Source organism: Lynx canadensis, chromosome D4 (assembly GCF_007474595.2).
Source record: "Lynx canadensis isolate LIC74 chromosome D4, mLynCan4.pri.v2, whole genome shotgun sequence".
In the NCBI taxonomy this organism is placed as follows: domain Eukaryota; kingdom Metazoa; phylum Chordata; class Mammalia; order Carnivora; family Felidae; genus Lynx; species Lynx canadensis.
In genome coordinates this window covers 29104464-29118462 of record NC_044315.2, presented here as the reverse complement: position 1 = coordinate 29118462, position 13999 = coordinate 29104464, and the positions used below count along the sequence as shown (strand labels likewise).

The following is a 13999-nucleotide window of genomic DNA, read 5'->3' as shown; positions in this document are numbered from 1 at the left end:
AGTAATTCCCTATGTTCTATACATCATAATTTCATAATTAGACTTTTTAAAAATGAAAATACAGTGCTAGCTGGCAAAATACCAAAAATTAAAAGATAAGATTCATAATAAAGGAATAATTCCCTGCCACAGGGTCTTATTTCCAAAATGGCAGTTGTAGTTCATGAAAAAAAAATCATTTTTAATCAGCCTTAGATTGCTTAATATTGATTCCTCTCTGCACTCTGCAGTATTTTTTCTCCTTTACAGTGTCTTTCTGCACTGTACCCATTATTTGACTATACTGGTCTTTCAGATTCTTTCTTCAGAATGTGTACTTTTCATTTTCTCACCCTCAGGACAGAAGAGGACAGCAGTTCAGAAAGGCATCTAAACTCCATTGACCACAATTAGGAAAGCCTGCTGGAAACTATTAGCTAATATACTCTTTACATCTGAGAAATTTCCATTTGTGCCAGATTGGGTCATTTTGTGGGGCAGGTTAATTCCCGAGTTTATGATTGCTTCTTCAGTAAGGATGTATGTTTTTAAAAAAAAATAATATGCACATTCCCTGGCACAGAGCAATTTTCTGAAGGATGCCCATGCTGGCACCCCAGCTGGCAGTAGCATCAAGGATAACATGGTGATTAATTTGGTAATAGTTTAAAAACGTTTTTAGTCAAAGCAAATCATTGATGTAATTAGTAGAACTCTTAACTAATTTACGAAGAATATGAGATGCATATGCTAGTAGAATGTCCTTTGGACACTGATACATCTGATACATTCCTAATTTGCTCTTTTGAATGGTGTTTACTATGGAGTCTTAATTTTTAGAATTCAACAAGAAATTTTTACAGGTATTTTTTTGAATGTGTTGAATTTTTAGAGAAATTCAATTAAGTTCATTTATAATTATCAGAAGATTGAATTTAAAAAAGCAATTTGATGCTCAGCATTCTTTTTGAGTCTCTTTATGAGCGTTTAAAGTTCTACTTTTAAGACCTCAAGCCAGGAAGTTCTGTTCTCCATCCATAAAAGAACCTGGATCCCTTAAAGCTTATGTGAGACTCAGAACTCCACATCTACAGCTCTCCAGTGAATTATAAATCCAACCAAGCATGTTCTCTTGTCTCAGTTAGAAACTGGTTTCATGAAATCAGGTAGTGAAATGCCATCATGATAACATTTGAAAGAGCTGCCAAACATGCTGGAGCCATTATATTTGTTGCTGTCATAAGTTATAATAATAACTAAAATATGCATCATAACAATATAAATTTGCTATATATATATGAAGTTATCTGTGCATTTCTAAGATTTAAAAATCAAAAAAGTTGAATAAGAATATAGCATAGTGGGCAGACTACTTTCCAGTACACTTGAATGCAGATATTCCCATTATTTATGAAACTTGAATTTTATCATTACTTACCTTCTGCTTGGAAGACTTGAAATGTTCAAGTCGCCAAGGGCCTCTCAAACTTAAACACCATACAAACAATGCTATTCTGTTTTTCTCTGTTGTTTTTTTTTTTTTAAAAGAGGGCATCTGTACATTTTTTTCACTTTTTGCTACTTGAATGTTTCAAGTTCATTTCAAAAGACTCAAAAGTCTCTTAGAAAATATAAAAGTTAATCTCATAACTTTGATGCATAAAATGTCAGAGGAACAAAAAAAATAGGAAAATCTGTTTGGTTTCCTTTTGCATTCTTTTTAGACGCCTGATAAATGGCCTTGTCATAGCATTTTAAATAGAATTTCACTTGCCACCAACTAAAATCAACAATTCAATGACAGAATGTTTAAATTCTCTCCTGTTCTTTGCTATAAACCGTCTAGAAGGAATGACATTCTGGACTTTCTGAGCATCATCAGTTTATCTTGTAGTTAGTTCTGTGGTTTGCTGCAGATGGTTTGGAAACTTCAACATAGCCACATGAGAATGATGTTTCTAGCAGTATATGGTTACTGTTGAACCTTCTGCAGTTGAATTCTTGTGCAAAAATCATTTGGAAGTGTTGCTCTGGCAATTAATCAAGACATAATGCTTAGTGTACTCCAGTCTCGAAAGTGTTGCCTAACTCTAGTTGAAGTTGGATCTCCACACTCTGGCAAGCTCAAAACCAAAAGAGGGAGCCATGAAGGCTGTGAGCACCTTGAAGCCCTTCAGAACATTATCAGTTGACCTGCATTTAGGTAGGTCAACTGAAAAGCTACTGAAATTTATATGAAACTTTAGTGTTTTTTTTAAAGTAGGCTCATGCCCAGCATGGAGCCTAATGCAGGGCTTGAACTCACGACCCTGAGATCAAAACCTGAGCGAGATCAAGAGTCAGGTGCTTAACCAACTAAGCCATCGAAGCACCCCAAAAGACTTTAGAAATTTTCACAAAATTCTCTTGGACCTTTTCAGCCTGATTGGGAGATACAGTCTGCATCCCATAAATTTCAGTGCTTGATAAATGCCCTTGTTGCCAGGATTGTCTTTTCCATACACCTAGTAGCCAGTGATAGTCTCTGAGCCCTCTCTTCTAAGGTAATGAGAGAATGGTAAAAATTTTAAGATAATGAGGGAAAAGTTGGACTTAACAGGTTCTTCCAGAGAGGATTGCTGAAGGGCAAGATCACCACCTCCCTGCTTCATTCAGAGTTCTAGATTTATTGAGTACATGTAACTATTTTTCCATTTCTCAGATACACATCAGGCCCTTAATACTCTATGCAAAATATTCTGCTAGATTCTGTGCAAAATATACATGAAAAACAGTCCACATTACAGACATACACACAACAACTCTTCCCTTCTCCAATCCCACCCAGTAAGTTCATAAATTCCAAAACTTTATGGTATTTACAACTCAAGCTAAATATGTCTTTTCATTAAACTTAGATAATGGACTCAAAAACACAATTATTTTTAAATCTAAAACCACCTTGGTGGTTAGAGAAAGACAGTAAAGCATAGTGGAAGATACCTGTGGTTGAAGAGACCTCAGTCATTTAGGAAAGTGGTAAAGAACAAGAAGTGGATTTTGCAAAAGGTAATTATTTGAGGAGAAAAGACAAACTGCACATAAGAAATCATTAGTGTAGTTTGACAAAAAATTTATCTCTGAGAATTTTATTGTTGATTATCAAGAAAATATAGCTAAACTAAAACAAAAAAGACAAAACAAAAAATCTTAAACATAGTTCTATCATGTCTATTAAAGTATTCAGATTGTTACTAGAGATTGATAATCATCTAGTTCTCGGGACTGCTACTGAAGAAGTAGTGTGGAGCAATGTTTCTCAAATTACAGTAGGCATAAGAATCACCTGATGTTAAGATGTTAAGGAACAGATTTCTTGGCCCCATTCATAGGGGTGCTGTTGCTGGTGATTCTGAGGACCATATTTTGAGTAGCTCTAATGTAGAGAACTTGGCCAGATCCTAAAGATTAAAGTGCAAGAGAGTAAGATGAAAATGTAATATAAGAGACAAAATCAAGTGGTGAACTAAACTCATGCATGACCTAGCATTCACTTTATCCTCCCAACTCTTAGCATTGATGGAGAAATTTTAACAAATATATAATACTAATAAATAAGGGAGCATTTGATGACCCACAAGTTACAAGAAAGACTTCAAGTGGCAGGTTATGGGATATTTTTGAAGGAAAATATCACAGCCCAAAAAGCTTGCAAGAGAAAACTACTGCAAAAGGTAAAAGTAACATTGGAGTGGATTCATGGAGCAGGAGGTACCTGGCAGCCAACAAGACAGCCTGTTGCACTGCCTCAATTTACAGAAGCCAGCTAAGGGCTAGGCCCTCATGCAGTCCTTATCTGCTGCCTTCAAACAAGAGACAACAGAAGTGTCCTGTTTCCAGCAGGAAGGAGGGAGAAGATTTGGAGGAGGAATGAGCATCAAATGGCTATTAATTCCCAGCCATTCTGGGGGTGCTCCAATGCCCAGAGTGCAATTTATTGGCAACCCCAACCAGGAATACATCCTGACCCTCTCCACAAGTACCAGAGGAGGCTGTGGTAAAAAGCAGTCATGGAGAGGCTAGTGGGAAATCCCAAATTCCAGAGAGGGGAAACAAAAATCCTTAGATATTCATGGAAAACCAACACCATAAGGAAAGATGAACTAAATGCCACAAAACAGAAGATACGTTACCTAAGACAAGCAAGTGGTTTAAAAAAAGGGGGGGATGATAATTAATGTCTTAAAAATAATAAGAGAAACTATCAAATCCTTGAAATAGAAATAAATTGGTTATGTTTTTAAAAGAGGGGACTCATAGACGAAAAAAAAAAAAAGACTGAATAGGGGGGTGCCTGGGTGGCTCAGTCGGTTAAGTGTCCGACTTCAACTCACGTCACGATCTCGCGGTCCGTGAGTTCGAGCCCCGCGTCGGGCTCTGGGCTGATGGCTCAGAGCCTGGAGCCTGCTTCCGATTCTGTGTCTCCCTCTCTCTCTGCCCCTCCCCTGTTCATGCTCTGTCTCTGTCTCAAAAATAAATAAACGTTAAAAAAAAAAAAAAAAAGACTGAATAGGAAATACAGCTGAATAGTAAGTAATGACTTCAAAGATTGAGCCAAATAGTTCTCCTAGGATAAAGTACAAAAGGGCAGAGTAGTAAAAAGTAAGAAGGTGAGGGGTTGTTTTTGTTTTTCTTTTTCTTAATACAAGAGATCAGAAGGGGATGTCAGGGAAGATGATGGAGGAGGAAGTACCAGGAATCCATCCTTTACTTAGACAAAAATTTTACTGACAGACTGTGTCTGATGTAACTGTTCTGGAGCTCTGAAGTCTGTTTGAAGGCTTACAGCTTTTGGGGGAAGGCTTGGCCAGTAAATTGTTCATTTCAGCTATTACCATGGTAGAGACTACCCATAACCAATCCCCTAGACCCGTGGTGGACAGTTGTACCTGCATTTCTAGACAGGCTTGCAGTAGCCGGGGTGGACAGTGCTTGAGTTTTGATCTCGTATCAAAAGATAATACACACATATGAAACAGCCATTATAGGGGCGCCTGGGTGGCGCAGTCGGTTAAGCGTCCGACTTCAGCCAGGTCACGATCTTGCGGTCCGTGAGTTCGAGCCCCGCGTCGGGCTCTGGGCTGATGGCTCAGAGCCTGGAGCCTGTTTCTGATTCTGTGTCTCCCTCTCTCTCTGCCCCTCCCCCGTTCATGCTCTGTCTCTCTCTGTCCCAAAAATAAATAAACGTTGAAAAAAAAAATTAAAAAAAAAAAAAAAAGAAACAGCCATTATAATACTCCTGCCTTGTGGGGCAACTGTGTGGTTCAGTCAGTTAAGTGTCTGATTCTTGATTTCGTCTCAGGTCATGATCTCATGGTTTGTGAGTTTGAGCCATGTTGGGCTCCATGTTGACAGTGTGGAGACTGCTTGGGATTCTCTGTCTCTTCCTCTCTCCCTGCCCCTTCTGAACTCACTATTGCATGCTCTCACTCAAAAAAAATAAACTTAAAAAAAAATTTTTTAATGTTCTTGTAAATTAATCATGAGAAATTGGTCATGAAAAACTTAATAAAAGGATTGGAAGATAAATTAGAAAGTTCTTTTAAATCTAGAGTAAAAAGACCAAGAGATGAAAAATAAGAAAGAAAAGACAGCAAAGTGTCCAGGAAATTCAATATCCAGAATCATTGGAGTTCTCATAGAAAACAGATTGAAAAATGGATAGGAAATTGTCAAAGAAACAATCTAATAGAACTTTCCTTATTTAAGATCCACTGAGTGCTGACCACAATGAATAAAAATAAATCCATACCAAAACATATCAGTGTAAAATTTCAAAGAGGATTTCCAAAAGCCTCCAGGGAGTGAAAACAGGACTTACATAAAGGATGAAAATTCATAATAGCATGGAGCTTCTCAGAAACAACACTGGAGGAAGCTAGAAGGCATTAGAACCACACCCTCACAATTTTGTTGGAAAATTACAAGATTTCTATACTCAGCCAAAGTGTTAATCAAGTGTGAGAGTAAAATAAAGATATTTCCAGACATGCAAGGTCTCAAGTACTTTATCACTCATGTACCTTTTTCCACATAAGAAGAATGAACCAAGAAAGAAAAAGATACGGGGTTCAGGAGAGAAGTGAAGGAAATTCCCATGACAGAGACCAAGATGTTAACTGTACAGAGGGAATAAAAAGCAATCTGCCTGGATTGGAACAGGTCAGAGGGTTCTAGGAAAAATTTCTTTAATATGATGAAAATGGTAGTATGTCAGATGTATTTGAATGTATTGCAAGGAGATTATGCACTTGGGTTGGAGTTTGGGGAAAAGTAAACTGGTAGTCTCTTGGAATGCAGTTAATATGCAAATACTCACACAGGGTCACTGATAGACATATGCATAGATACCACTGCAGCAGTGTTTTTAGTAATAAACTATAGCAGTAATAGTAACAGTAATTCTCAGCAGTAATATTGAAAAATTAGAAATAACCTAAATGCCTATAAATAGAGGCTTTGTTAAATTATAGAACACACATTTAAAACAATTTTTTTTTAATTTTTTTTAATGTTTATTTTTGAGACAGAGAGAGACAGAGCATGAATGGGGGAGGGGCAGAGAGAGAGGGAGGCACAGAATTCGAACAAGGCAGCCTCTAGACTCTAAGCTGTCAGCACAGAGCCTGATGCGGGCTCGAACTCAGGAATCATGAGATTATGACCTGAGCTAAGTTGGACATTTAACCTGAGCCATCCAGGTGCCCCTAGAACATACATTTTTTAATATGAGGCAGCAAGTAAAAAAAAAAAAGTGAGGAACAGCTTTATGTTCTCTGCTGTGGTTCCATTTGTGTTTCAAAAAGCACATGCTAAATTTCTAGATTTATATATGAATATAGCTAGGAAAAGCTCTAATAGTGTACATCTCAAACTTTCATTTTATTGATCTCTAGTTGATTTATTCATGTAACATCTATTTCTTGAGCATATATGTGTATGTGTAAGGAATCATTTCCTGTATGCTAGAAACAGAGCAGAGATCAAAATAGAAAACGTATCTGTCCTTATAAAGCTGATATCCTAACAGGAAGAAACAGATGATGAACAATAAATAAATAAATACATTATAGGTCAGGTGATGAAAAGTACTCTGAAGAAAAGTAAAACAGGGTAAGTGAGATCAGAGATACACAGTGGGGTGAGATGGCATTTTCTCTATTAAGCTCTGCTGTTCACTGGGGCTTCCTGGAGTTATGGACAAGTTCTGGAAATTTGCAGTGTTCAGTACTGTAAGCCACTAGCCTCATGTACCCATTGAACATTTGTTATGTGGCTGGTGCAACTGAGAACAGGAATTTTGAATTTTCTTTCATTTAAATTAAATTGCCACATGTAGCTGATTGCTACCATATTGGTAAGTACATTTAAATGGGATGGTCAGGGATGCCATCACATAAAGCAGCATTTGAGCTGAGATTGATATGGAATGAAGGAGCTAGCTAGCCGTGAGTTCTGGGCAGAATGAACAACAGGACCCACCTGGAGTAGTTAGAGGCCTAGAGGACTGGAGTAGGATGAGCAAGGGAAAACGTGGAAGGAGATGAAGCCAGAGAAACAGAAGGGGCCCTGTCATGAAAGGCCTCAGCGGCCAGTATAAGACTTTGCTAGTTCTCTGAGGTGGGAAGCCATTGCAAAGCTTTGAGCAGACAAGTGAAGTGATCTGAATTTTTAAAGAGTTGCTGGAATTGTTTTAATGATAAACAGTGGGAGTGAAGACAGAAGCAGGGAGAACTTAGAAGGCTCCTACGGTAACCTAGGCTGGAGGTGATGGTGAATTAGGGGGTAGTGAAGCGCATGTAGGGAAGTTGTCAGATAAATTGATGGTATTTACTGTTGGATTAGGTAAGGGGCATGAGAAAGGGGGGAATCAAGGATGGCCTTCAAAGCCTGAGGAAATGAGATTGTCAGGACTGGGGAAAGAATGTTTGGGGAAGGAATTCAAGAGTTCTGTTTTGGGCATGGTAAATTGGAGGTGCCTCTAGATAGTTATGCCAAAGTCTTGAGAATAAGTGGTGTTAAAATGGGACTAAAGGATTTCTTCTAGAGAATGGAGTAAGAGAAGAATTCATAGATGGTGTTAGGGTAGCCCCCTTTATGTGAGGGACAAAGCAAGTAACTTGTCAATCTTAGCATGAAGATTTTCTAAGATTTGGATAATTATTTGTTATTCATTCCATAGAATGGCTCCTGAAAAGATAAGGTTCCTGTCGCAAGTTTGTGTACCACTTGTAACTCTGCCAGATATCCAACCACTGGTGGAGGCTCTGCTCACCTACCATGGACATGAACCTCAGGAAGTGCTCTGGCCTGAATTCTTTGATGCTGTGAATGAGGCCTTCTTACTGTAAGTGATACCATTTACTCTCTCATCCAGCATTGTTTTTCCTTGTCTTAGAATACTTCAGCATATTGGAAATGTGGTTTTCAAACTTTGGTTCCAGTACCACTCTATGATCGTAGAGATTATTGAGGATCCCAGTGAGTTCTTTTTTTAAAAAATGTGCATTGTATTTATCAATATTTTATCATATTTGAAAATAAAACGATATTCTAAAAGTATTCATTTTCAAATAATAAATTGATTACATGTTCACATAAATAGCTTATTTTTATTAAAAAGTGATCTTTTCCAAGAAAATATGTATACCAGAAGCAGCATTATTTTACATTTTTGCAAATCTCTTTATTGTCTGATGGAAGACAGCTGGGCTCTCATACATGTTTCTGTGTGCAGCCTGGTACAGCCTGGTATGTTGTTTCCATTGAAGTGTAGAAAATTCAGCCTCATAGAGATATATTGGAACAGACAAGAATACTGCAGTAGCCATCTCAGATAATTGTGGATTTTCAAAATGTTTTGAAAATGGTAGTGTTGTAAGGTTAGTTGCTATGCTGAATCTGAAATTATAACAATGAGCTTTTCATACTGTTACATTGAAACCCATTGGATGTCTGTGGTATACTTTTAAAAGCTCTTTTGCCCAAGCAGGATCTTGTAGCCTTATGCATGGTTCATTTGGAAAATACTGGTTTATTAAGTTATGTAGACCTTTTCAACCTTGACATATTTCATTTTATAGTATCAAAACTTACATTCATTCTTGTCAGCACCAAGCCCATCAGAAATGTCTTCAGGTGTTGGGGAGCTGTCAAGCTCCCACTGACAGGAGTGAATTTTCCAGGATTCAAAGTCTGCTTAAACACTCACATTTATCATTGGCTACAAAATACTGTCACTTGTTTTCCTTGAAGTACAAGGGTCATTTCACTAATTTTTGAGAAAATGTGTGCCAAATACTCAACTCTGAGCAGCCACTGTTTGCCATTCTTCCATGTAAATTTCCATGACAAAAAGGTGGCCAGTTGATCTTGCAGCTCTTACACTTGCAAGTGCTTTTCCTCGGGACAACCACCCGGATTTGTCATGCAGCAGAAGGGCATTATGCATGCTTTCCTTTTCACCACACACAATGTTTTTTTTAATCAAAAGTATTCGCCAGTGTAAAATTCAGTAAGATTAATATTTTACGCTGCTTCATCAAACACATTTTTGTGTGAAACCGGCAGTGTTACTACTGTACACAGAGTGAAGGACACGGTGACCGTTTCCCTGTTTGACTCGTGCTGGGCACAGTGGTTTTGCTCACTAGTGCTGCTGCACTTCAAGTGCAAATGTCAGCACAGCTGTCCCAGGAAAAAACATGAGCTTCGGAATAGTTATTCAACACATTGATATTTCTCTACGACATGTGCGTACTGCCCAGTTCTCTTAACAGAACTCCTGTTGACACCTGTTGTTGTTGATACCAGATGAATACGAGCAACACAGCAAGTTCATCCACCTCTAGAGATTCAGTTTTAAGGCAGCAGTGTAATCCTCTTGATGAAATATTAATGTATTACATCTATGTTTGAATTATTTAATTCCTTTTTGTTTAGACTCTGAATGATTGGTCTCAAATTGGTGCCACAGTTAACTAGTACTACAACAGTAATTTGGAAACATTCTATTGAATATGGCACAATGAGGTAAATTATTAACATCTCTGAAGCCAGGGGAAAAATCGCTTTCCTCATATTTGCTTTCATTTATAGTTTAGTCCAGTTCCTTTGGAGTAGTTGTCTCCCTGTCATGAGTCAAAAGAAATACCTGATGTATTGGTTTCATCTTTTCACAAACAGCTGGAGATGAGAAAGCAAACATTTTAATTCTCTTTCATAAAGTCAATGATCCATTCTTAAGTGTAAGAAAATATATTATAGGGGTGCCTGGATGGCTCAGTCGGTTAAGCATCCGACTTCAACTCAGGTCATGATCTCACAGTTTTCTGAGTTCGAGCCCCTCATCGGGTTCTGTGCTGACAGCTTAGACCTGGGGCCTGCCTCAGATTCTGTGTCTCCCTCTCCCCCACTCATGCTCTGTCTCTCTCTCTCTCTCTCAAGAATAAATAAATGTTTGGGGCGCCTGGGTGGCACAGTCGGTTGAGCGTCCGACTTCAGCCAGGTCACGATCTCGCGGTCCGTGAGTTCGAGCCCCGCGTCAGGCTCTGGGCTGATGGCTCAGAGCCTGGAGCCTGTTTCCGATTCTGTGTCTCCCTCTCTCTCTGCCCCTCCCCCGTTCATGCTCTGTCTCTCTCTGTCCCAAAAATAAATAAACGTTGAAAAAAAAAATTAAAAAAAAAAAAGAATAAATAAATGTTTAAAAATAAAAAGAAAATATATTATAAATGAATTTTATTTTTGAATAACAAATGAGAAAATCTAAAAATGTCGTATTTATATATTTCTGAAGAATATCTAAGTATATGTACACCTAAAATAATTTAGATAAAATTTAGAAGAGTTTTCCAAAAATGTTTAAGTATTATTGCAAAACTAGACAATAAAGTGTACTTGCTTCCTGTTATGTTTCCATGTAGGTACAAGAGGAAATATCAGTTTGTTTAGTTATTTATCTACTTAATTATTTACTTACTTACATCCCCTCCACCCCCCCCCGCTTTATTGAAATATAATTGACGTATAACATTGTGTAAACTTAAGATGTACAAGTTAATTTGATACACTTTTTATGTTATAAAATCATTACCACCATAGCTGAGCTAACAAGTTCATCATGTCACATAATCACCATTTCTTTTTGGTGGCAAGAACATTTAAGATCTTCTCTCTTAGCAACTTTAAATATTGTTTCAACTAAAATTATATCAACTATAATCACTATAATGTACATTAGATCCCCAGAATTTATTCATCTTCTAACTGGAAGTTTATACTCTTTGACCAACATGTCCCCATTTCACCACACCCTAGTTCCTGGTAACCATCTTTCTAGTCTCTGTTTCTGTGAGTTCAGCTCTTTTAGATTCTGCATAAAGTGATATCATACAGTATTTGTGTTTCTCTGTCTTATTTCACTTTACTTAATGCCTTCAGGTCCATCCGTGTCACAAATTGCAGGATTTCTGTCTTTCTCATGGCCGAATAATATTCCACTACATAAATATACCACATCTTCTTTATTAATTCATCTACTGATAGACACTTAGGTTGTTTCCATATCTTGACTAATGTGAATGCTGCAGTACACATGGAGTACAGATATCTTTTTGAGATACATTTTCATTTCCTTTGGATATATTCCCACTAATGGGATTGCTGGATCATAGAGTCATTTTAATTTTAATTTTTTGAGGTATATCTGTTCTGTTTTCCATAGTAGCTGCACCAATATACATTCCCACCAATTGTGCACAAGGGCTCCCTTTTCTTCACATTCTAACCAACACATTGTTATTTGTTGTCTTTCTGATTCTAGCCATTTGGACAGGTGTGATGTGATGTTTCGTTGTGGTTTGATTTGTATTTCCCTGATGATTAGTAATGTTGAGCATCTTTTCATGTGCCTGTTGGCCATCTATATGTCTTTTTTGGAAAAATGTTTATTCAGATCATCTGCCTATTTTTTAATCAGATCATTTGTGGGTTGTTTTGTTGTTTTTTTGTGATGAGTTGTAGAAATTCTTTATATATTTTGAATATTAGCCCCTTCTCAGATATATCATTTGCAAGTATCTTCTATTCAGCAGGTTGTGTTTTCATTTTGCTGTGCAAAAGCTTTTTATTTTGGTATAGTCTCAATAGCTTATTTTTGCTTTTGTTTCCCTTGCCCAATGGAACATACCCATAAAAATGTGCCTAAGGCTAATGTCCAAGAGATGACTGCCTGTGTTTTCTTTTAGGAGTTTTGTGGTTTTTGGTCTCACAGTTAGATCTTTAATTCATTTTGAGTTTATTTTTGTGTATGGTATAAGAAAGTGATCCAGTTTCATTCTTTTGCATGCAACTGTTCAGTTTTCCCAGCACCATTTATTGAAGGGACTGTCTTTTCTTATCGTATATTCTTGTCTCCTTTGTCAGATTAAAGGACCATATAAGCATAGGTTTGTTTCTGGTCTCTCTATTCTATTCCATTGATCTATGTCTCTGTTTATGTGCCAGTACCGTAGTGTTTTGATTACTACAGCTTTATAGTATATCTTGAAATCTGGGATTGTGATACCTCTAGCTTTGGTGTTCTTTCTCATGATTGCTTTGGCTGTTCAGGTTCTTTTGTGGTTCCATACAAATTTTAGTATTATTTTTCGTGTTCTTTCCCAGCTTCATTTATTGATGAGACTGTCCTTTCTCCATTTTATATTTTTGGCTCTTTTGTCATAAAATGCATATATGCATAGACTTCTTTTTCAGTTCTCTGTTCTATCACATTAATCTGCATGCCTGTTTTTATGCTAATACCATACTGTTTTAATCACTATAGCTTTGTAAAATAGTTTGAAATCAGGGAGCATGATGTCTCCAGCTTTGCTCTTTCTCGAGATTGCTATGGCTATTTGGGGACTTTCAGAGATACATATAAATTTTAGGATTGTTTGTTCTGTTTCTATAAACTACCATTGGAATTTTGATTGTTGATGCAATGAATTTGTAGATTGCTTTGGGTATATGGACATTTTAACAGTATTAATTCTTGTTAGGTTTTTATAGATATTCTTTATCAGTTTGTGAAAATTGTCCTCTGTTCCTAGTTTACTGAGTTTTTGTATTGAATGGGTTTGGATTTTAGCAAATACTTTTTCTGCATCTATTGATATGATCACATGATTTGTCTTTTTTAGCCTGTTGATGTGATTGATTACATTAATTCATTCTCAAAAGTTAAAACAGCCATGCATACCTGTGACAAATTCCACTTGGTTGTGATGCAGAATTCTTTTTGCACTGTTAGATTAAGTTTGCTAATATTTAGTTGAGGATTTTTGTTTCTATGTTAAGGAGAGATATTGGTCTCTAAGTTTATCAAATTTATCCCCATAGAGTTGCTCATAGAGTTCCTTTATTATTCTCTTAATGCCCATAGTGATGTAGTGATGTCTTCTCTTTCATGTCTGACATTAGCAATTTATGTTCTCTTTTTCTTTTTTTTTTTTTTTTTCAGCTTAGCCTGGAGGGAGACTTAAATTGATTGTATTGATCTATTCCAAAACCCAAGAAAATCATTGATTTTCTCTATTGATTTCCTGTTTTCCGTGTTAATTGTTATTATTTCTTCTGTTTACTTTGCTCTTCTTTATCTTAATTAAGAGCTTAATTTGCTCTTCTTTATCTATATAGCTCCCTGAGGTAGAAACTTAGGTTGTTGATCTTAGATATTGCTTATTTTCTGAATATGCATTTAGTGCTATAAATTTTCCTCTAACCACTACTTTTGTTGCATACCACAAATTTTGATGAATTGTGTTTTCATTTTCACTTAGTTCAAGATAATTTTAAATTTCTCTTGAGGTTTCTTACTTAAGCCATGGGTTACTTAGAAGTGTGTTGTTGAATCTCTACATAATTTGGGATTTTCAAGTTATGTTTCTATTACTGATTTCTGGTTTATAATTCCTTTTTGGTCTTAGAGCAGATACTGTAT

General features: G+C 36.7%; 1 protein-coding gene across 3 annotated transcripts in view; it reads left to right on the top strand.

Annotated features, from left to right (window-relative positions):
• FANCC (FA complementation group C) overlaps positions 1 to 13999 on the top strand; it is a 267194-nt gene that overhangs the window by 192661 nt on the left and 60534 nt on the right. For all 3 annotated transcript variants that reach the window (XM_030293538.2, XM_030293535.1, XM_030293539.1), the window contains one exon: positions 8201 to 8365. In XM_030293538.2, coding sequence (XP_030149398.1) covers positions 8201 to 8365 — 165 coding nt within the window. The remainder of the gene's footprint in view (positions 1 to 8200; positions 8366 to 13999) is intronic.